The sequence below is a fragment of the Quercus lobata genome, chromosome 12 (genome assembly GCF_001633185.2).
Source record: "Quercus lobata isolate SW786 chromosome 12, ValleyOak3.0 Primary Assembly, whole genome shotgun sequence".
Taxonomy (NCBI): Eukaryota; Viridiplantae; Streptophyta; class Magnoliopsida; order Fagales; family Fagaceae; genus Quercus; species Quercus lobata.
Window position 1 is genome coordinate 34,984,766 of NC_044915.1, and position 7,757 is coordinate 34,992,522.

General features: G+C 33.1%; 1 protein-coding gene across 1 annotated transcript; it reads right to left on the reverse strand.

Annotated features, from left to right (window-relative positions):
- Nucleotides 1-1,546: 1,546 nt before the first annotated feature.
- Nucleotides 1,547-5,705, reverse strand: LOC115972401 (probable WRKY transcription factor 47). The gene is made up of 6 exons (XM_031092682.1): nt 5,368-5,705; nt 5,090-5,164; nt 4,774-4,926; nt 3,651-4,007; nt 2,935-3,048; nt 1,547-2,673 (listed from the first exon to the last, which is right to left on the reverse strand). Exons 1-6 carry the CDS (start codon nt 5,623-5,625, stop codon nt 2,056-2,058), a joined length of 1,575 nt encoding a protein of 524 aa, XP_030948542.1. The 5' UTR covers nt 5,626-5,705; the 3' UTR covers nt 1,547-2,055.
- Between the last annotated feature and the right edge of the window lie 2,052 nt (nt 5,706-7,757).

The window sequence follows — 7,757 nt, forward strand, 5'->3', positions numbered from 1 at the left end:
GACCATGCCGAGGACCAATCTTCTTTGATAAACCCAGTTCATCTCAGCTTGATCGTGAAAAACACCGTGTTAACTGTTATCCATCCATTAAAGTCTAACTCTTTGACCCACTCTTTACAAATTCATTGTACCGGGCTCACTAGTCTAAGGACTCATACATCTTGGGCCTGGGCTGAAAAACGTGACTCTACAACCCCGATGCTCTGGTATTTACATTATTGATTTAAATAAGTTTTTATTATTATTCTTGTTAACAATCACTAAGCAAAAGTACTTTTTTTTTTCACCCAAATTATTGTTTAATTATATTGTTTTTTAATTTATCTTGCTCCTTGTGATTTGACCTCGATACTCCAAGAATTATATTGCTACGATCTCTTGCACTTGGGAGTGAGCAAGAAATATTCAAGTTATGACAAGTGGCTCAAAGTATATGTTACATATCATACAATAGGCTTTTGCCATATGACTCATTGATTGTTAAGATGATTTACTTTAAATGAAACTTTATTTTTGGAATATCAGGTTAGTTAAAGACCTTCTCCCTTCTCCCTTCTCCCTTCTCCCCTCTCCCCGTGTGTGTTTGTTAAAATACTTAGTATTCTAAAAAAAAAAAAAAAAAAGAGTTAGTAATGGTTTGGGTAATTTAATTTGGTAGCTCTATAACCTTTTCTTTTTTTTTTTTTGAGGAAAAAAAAATTAAAATTTTATTACCAAACTTTTCAAGAAATTTAAAATAAAATCAAACTTATTTTAATTATTTTCATCATCTATTATAAATTTTTGTTTAACATATTAAAATTTCTATGTACCGTGTCTCAACATATCTCCCTAAAAAAAAAAGGTGTCTCAACATATGCACTACATGTCTAATTAATGTGTTCTAATTATTAAGTTTGTTAAATTTATTTTAGAAGAATCTTTGGTAACGTTTCAAGTGCTTCATTATTAAGATAGTTTAGATAATATTCTTTAAGTTACATATGGTTTTAGTTTGGATAATTCATGCCTCACATTGGCATACTACTAGTTATAATTAAATTAATTAAGTTCTCTTTTTACAAATTTTCTAAATCGTGCATTATATGAGTTAGTGACTAGTAATAATATAAAAAGAAAACTTTTAAAATTTTACTAATTTCTTCTATCGTTAACATATAAATTATGGTGTAATCAACCTCGTATACTTACACATACAACATCAAATTTTCACTCAATTTTTTTTAAGTGAATATTTTAATGGAAAAGTATACAACAAAGAGGATTCATGTGCCTGGATAGTTATCCGTGCAAGCATCATTATTTCAAATAGAGAAAATTTATGGACACATATTTTGTGCCACAATTTTTTCCTAACTTTAATATAATCAATTGTGAGTAGTAAAGAAAAAATAATTAGTCCATATAAAAGTATTTGTTAACTACTTAGCAAGTTGTGACAACAATTGTAATTATAAAATATCTGTTTCAAATATAGCATGCAAGGTGTCGTAAGAATCAAGAGTAAAACTCAAAGAAACAAAGGGCAAGTTGAAAAACATCACTCTTCATAATAATTTATGTTTCTTTCTTATCAAATTTAATTTATTTACAAGGTATTTTTCTCGTCTCAAGCATATGACAAACTCATCTCGTACACCCCACTCTAAGCTTTCCCAAATCTAACCACATTAAGTAACAGATGACAACTCTCTCAAAAAAAAAAAAAGTAACAGATGACAAGATCGTAATATTTACTACTGCACTGATAACATAGTAGTATCAACAATATAATAAATTGAGGATTCTATATAAAAAAGTATAGTAGATGGGTTTTCTTTTCTTGTATTTCCATTTCTAATATTGGCTTAGATATGTTTAAGATTATCTCCAAGCCAAGTACCCAAACCGTCCATCGAAGACGTAGTTGATCCGAATCAATGGTGTTTCTGTGTATGCCTTGAAGCCAAAAAGCTGGAAACAAATCAAAGCGCACCCCAAATGATCTCATCTTCGTGTACAGCAATAACTAGTGGCTTGCTATAAACATCTCTTAATTCTCAAAGCCCAGGTTAATCAGTTGGTGGAAAATGTAGTGCAAGATTGAGGAAGCTGTGGGGAACCAGGCAATCCAGCTGGTACTCCATTAGTGGGGTTTGTGCTTCCATCATTGCTCCTAGGTGCTCTCATAATCGTTGAGATGGCTGCAGCTAGTGCTGCAGTGAAGTTTGGGTCAGAAGCAATGGCTGCAGTAACAGTCTCAACCATAGAAGTTTGACTGTGACGTTGGCCTAACACTTGTGGTGCTGGGAGCTTAGGAGGGAAGTACATAGGGTGCCCTAGTAGCTGTGGTGGAACCCCATGCAATGGCAAAGGGAATGTAGCTGAGGGAGATGGGATACGATGCAATAATTGCATGGGGTTGCAGCTGGGGCTTTGTGTCAAATCTAGTGTGATAGTGGGAAATGGTGCCGAGGCTGATAGGGTTGCCATGGTTGACACATAGGGCATAGATGATGGGAAAAAGCCAGAACTTGTTAGAGTCTCCTTGCTTGTGGTTGAGCCTGAAAGCAACATAGCTGCTGCTGCTGATGTTGTATTAGCCATTGCTGTAGCTGCTGGAGGAAGAGGATGGTTGTGATTACCTTCATATGTTGTAGTTAAAATGGTCTTGTCCTCCGCACATCTTTGCACCTGTTCAAGAACATGCCCTTTAATTAATTAAAAGGGCCAACAAGTAGTACAAAATTGCACTACAGTATTTGCAACTACACGATTTTCACATTGCTATATATATTTCATTTTTGGTGGTTTGTGAACTTGTTAATCACTACTTGATAAGAATTGAATTTCATTGACTGAGTCGTTACAATCGCCATCAATATCTATGATAAACGACAATGAATCATAACAAACATTGCAAATTAACATCATTTTCATGTTTAATTATAGTACCTGTTTACGAACTGGGCATCCAGCGGCCATAGTGCAGCGATAGTAGGCACGTGGACAAGGATTACCCTTGGCCATCTTTTGACCATATTTCCTCCACTGACATCCATCACTAATCTGAACGCACAATCAAAGTCCAATTATTCCATAGGATAAGAGTTTTTAGTTGTTACACACACGTTAGTATACACACAATTTTAAAGTGAAATAAAGTGTGTGTAAGGATGTGTGTACCCTGTACAAATATGTGCAATAAATACTATCCTATATATAGTTAAAAAAAAATAGGACTAGAAAAATAGATAATCAATTTTATGTATAAAATTTACAAAATAACATGATAGATAATGTATTAATATTACATCAATAAGGTAATAGACAGCTTATTAGTTTACTTTGTGTTGTATTTAAAAATCGATATATCAATTTGTAAAATCTATAATAAAATTTATAAAGTAAAAGTTAACGAATATTTAAAGGCTATTAGTTTAACAAATGTTTTTAGAAAATTTTTATGAAAAATAAGAGACTAATTGATTTTTTTTTTTTTTTTTTTTTTTTTTTTTTTTTTTTTTTTTACAGTTCCTTAAAAGTGGGATAAATTTTTTTTTTAAAAATAGTTCATTAAAAAATATTTTAAAAGCATTAGTTAATCGTACTCGATTTATAATATTTTTAACATTGCTTGTAAAAACTATAATCGAGCTTCAGATTCTTACCAGAGGAGCATCTGATCTGGCGCGTACAGACACCCTGGCTTTCCTAAATGGAACTTCAGGAGCTTGTTCTTCACCTTTGGCTTCATCCAACTTGGGACTTTTAGGAGATCCCCAACTCTGAGAAGACTGATCAAGCCCATCCTCAGTGCAAGTCTGCTTCCTAGGGAATTTTGTCATATGCCGATCACGTTCCTTAGACATCACTTCCATTGTGTTTGATAAAGAAACTGATAGCTCTTGTGTCTTATTATCATCAGAAACCGAAGGATCATTGACATCTAATGCAGTTAAGGGTCGCGGGTCCATAATTTGTTGGGCAGAAATCGTTTGACTTGACATACCATTCGGCTCAACCTTCTGTTCAAATTAAAGCAACAGTATTTGATCATTAACCTCATTCTATAAAGTAAAAGCACAAGGTATATACAATCCTAATATAGTACCTGAAAATGTGTAAGTGTTTTATACATAACTCTACTGGTAAGAGATGCATAAATTTCATGCACGAAATGATACACCACTGGCCGCAAAGCAAATTACTAGATGTTGATAATATAAACCGTTCACCAAAGCCAAAAATTAATTGGATGTTCTCTCCAGGGATTAATGATTGGTCTCTTTTTTTTTTTTTTTGTTGTTGGTGAGTTGTAAGTTGTGCACGTGCGCAATTAAAGTTGAACATAATTAAGCATACTCATAAAAATAACCACGCATCTGATATAACATGGTTGATCGAAATTGAAATTGATACGAGTTGTATGAAAAGTATATTCCAACCCTTTTGTTTACTTTCTTTTATAGATGAACGTGTCTAGTCCAGGTATCTTTGACAAAAACAGTAGTAAAAATGAAGTTTGAACATTATTATTTTAAAGCAAGCAAGTAAGATATTGATGAAAAGGTCATATAACGGATCAAGGAAGCACACTTTCCAATTTAAGGGAAGCACGTTACCCCATTTCTTTAACTAAGGTTTTCTTTAAAAAAAAACTACCTAACCGAGCATTAATCCCAAAGTTAAAGAAACTGGTAAGAGTGTAATGGATAATGGAAACCTTTCATGAATAAGAAGTTTCTATATAATTAATCTGTGTGATCTTGGAATGATGAGGACTATGATCACCTGTCCTTGATGATATTCTTGAACCTGTTTTTGCATTGCCATGAGCAGCTGACCTTGCAATTCGCTGTAATTTTTGGTGATCTGATCCAACATGCCTCTTAATTTCCCATTTTCATCGTGTAGTCTATCCAACTCCCCTCGAAGCCTAATCAGCTGGACAGCCATATTAATTTTAACAAGTTTATAAAACCAACCCCAAAATATAAATATATATATCAATCCTTAAACCTAATTATCATCATATATATCCAATACCCAGCTTCCAAAAAAGTTTTTTTTTTTTTTTTTTTTTTAAATTTAAAAAAAAAAAAATTACCTCAATATTGGATTTTTGTTGATCATATGCTGATTTTAACATCCCAGAACTTGGAGTATGCAGATTTAATCCCGTCTGAAAAAACCATATAATAGTCAATCTCATCGGTAAAAACTATATGATATAAATTCTGTTACATATATTATTATGAATCCTATATATATGGCTACAAAACATGAAACCTTTTTATACGAAACTCACAAGGTTGAACAAAAACGCAACGAACATATATAAGGAATCAGTACTGTTTTTTGATAAAAATATATTCAAAACCTTACGTTGACACCTGCAGGATCGGATACTTGATGAGTCGATGATCCAATATCCTTGACTGCAGTCTCATCATCATGGAGCTCATGTGGCTTGTTGTTATTGTTTCTAGCACTCTCACTAGTACTATTGGAAAAGAAATCCACTTCTTTGATCATCATCGACTTGGTATGGGGGCCACCGCGGAGAAAGTCGTTGTTGTTGCCGCCGCTGCCACCACCACCGGAGCCTAAGAATGTGAATTCACGGCGGTTTTGATTTTCCATGACTAAGAAGAGAAGAGAAGAGACTTATTATAGAGAGAGAGAAAGAAAGAGAAAGAAAGAGAAAGAGTAGTTGTGTAGCGTTTTCAACGAAAGTATGGTATTATATATGTATATTTTGATGTGAAAAAAAAAAGGACTGTATATACAATAAGTTTTTAATTATTATTATTATTATTATTTTGTGGGGGTCTAAAAATAATAGGATCTTATAGCAGCCGTTTTTTTCGCGGGAAGGGGGAGACGTAAGATTTGAGATAATAGGGTACACGTGGAGGGCAGTGAGAGAAGCGAATGAGAAACAGCGCGTGAGGTTAGGCGGTGGGAGAGAAACGACGTTAGAGGATAACGGAGAGCAGTTATAGTACTACAAATTATTCTACAATTTTTTTTGTTACAACGCTAACGTGACTGACTATGAGTGATTAACCATTATTTATACATGTACTTATATTTTTCCTTTACCAATCAAACTCTATAACGTTATAATTGTGATAAAAAGTTGTGAAAAATTTTATAGCACTAGTACGACTCTGCGTAGGAATGAGAGGATATGAGGGAGTCCACGTGGGAGTGGGGCGTCGTGAGAGGTCAACGCAGTTGACGGCACGGCTCTTAATCTCAAATCTGTGCTGTTTGCGTGATTTGAAATCGGACGGTGGAAAGGTGGGGTAAAGTGGGACCCAGAGTTTAGAAGAAGAAGAAGAATACTGAATACCCTATTACCTAATCCGTTTCTCACTTGACTTTCGAGGCCAGCTTCTAACGTCACTTTTGGATCTGTCCATGTCAACCAAAGATAATACGAGACCGCCGTGCGACTAGCTTTTCTCCTCTACTAGCTAGGCGTGTGGCTTGGCTTGGCTTGGCTTAGCTGCTTTACAATTTTGGTTTTGTTTAGTTTCAATTGCATCAATCTCATTCAATTTCGTTTTCTAATTAATACAAATTTTTTTGATTCCATCTGGTAATGTTGGATTCACATGTTAAAGGACTTGCTAGTTGGAACCCTCTTGTGTTGTCATTGTTCTAACATATATAATTTGTTTGTGGTGGTAGTGAAAGGTGGTGTTGAGTAAAGATCTGATAATGAATTGAAAAGCCTTTGTTTAAGTTTTTTTAAAATATTTTTACCATTTTCTTTATAAAAAAAAAATATGGTAATTTAAATTTTTAGTAATTAAAAAAAAAAATCCCTTCATGTGAATCAAAGATGGTATTTTAGTACTTAAAAAAGTTATCTATAAAATTTGTTTGAACATCTTACAAAAGGTTAACAGATAAACACATATTTAATGAAGATTTAATCGTTTCATGAATTAAAATATTGTTTGGTGTTCAACTGACAAATCTTTTTTACATCCACACAAGTTTTTAGTACAATTTATTTGAATTTGAATTTTTTTTATTTTTTCATAATGACTCATTGAAGGAGCAATTGAAATAATTTTGTTTGGAGTCTTAATTGAAAACTAATTTTGGTCTAGACTCTAGACCAAAACTGAGAGAATTGTGTAATATAACTAATTTTTTAATATTTCCTTTATATGAAATAAAAGATACACTACAGAATTTATTTCTTTTATTGGATGGTCAGACTCGTCAAATATTAATTACAATGTTAATTCTAATACTTATTTCTTTATCTAGATACGTGCTTATATAGCATGAGTAAAAGATTGAGAATTGAAATGACTTTCGGGTGTTAAAAATACAATTAATGGTAGGTTTTTTTTCATTTATTAAAATGGTAGAATTAGAGAGACCCCTAAGAAAATTTAAGTGACAATAATTGACCTCTTGATTGGTTTGAATGCACAATTTATGGATGATTTAAGAGATAAGTACCCTTTAAGATGTAGGACGAGCTATAGTATAGCTTTGTTAATAACTATCAACTTCATGCAAGGTTGTGAATAGTGTAATGGCCACCACATTCTATTATTATTTTTACGAAACTTGCACGAGGCAAGGGTCACCCCTATATATAGGACTTCTTGTTGGGTGATATAAGTAAGGTATAACGGCTAAGATTTTAGCTTAACAAATTTAATGGTAATGCCTTAATGCATCTTTCGGGGTTTACATAATCATAAATATTGAGCAATAAACATTGACTTTCATGATCCAACGCT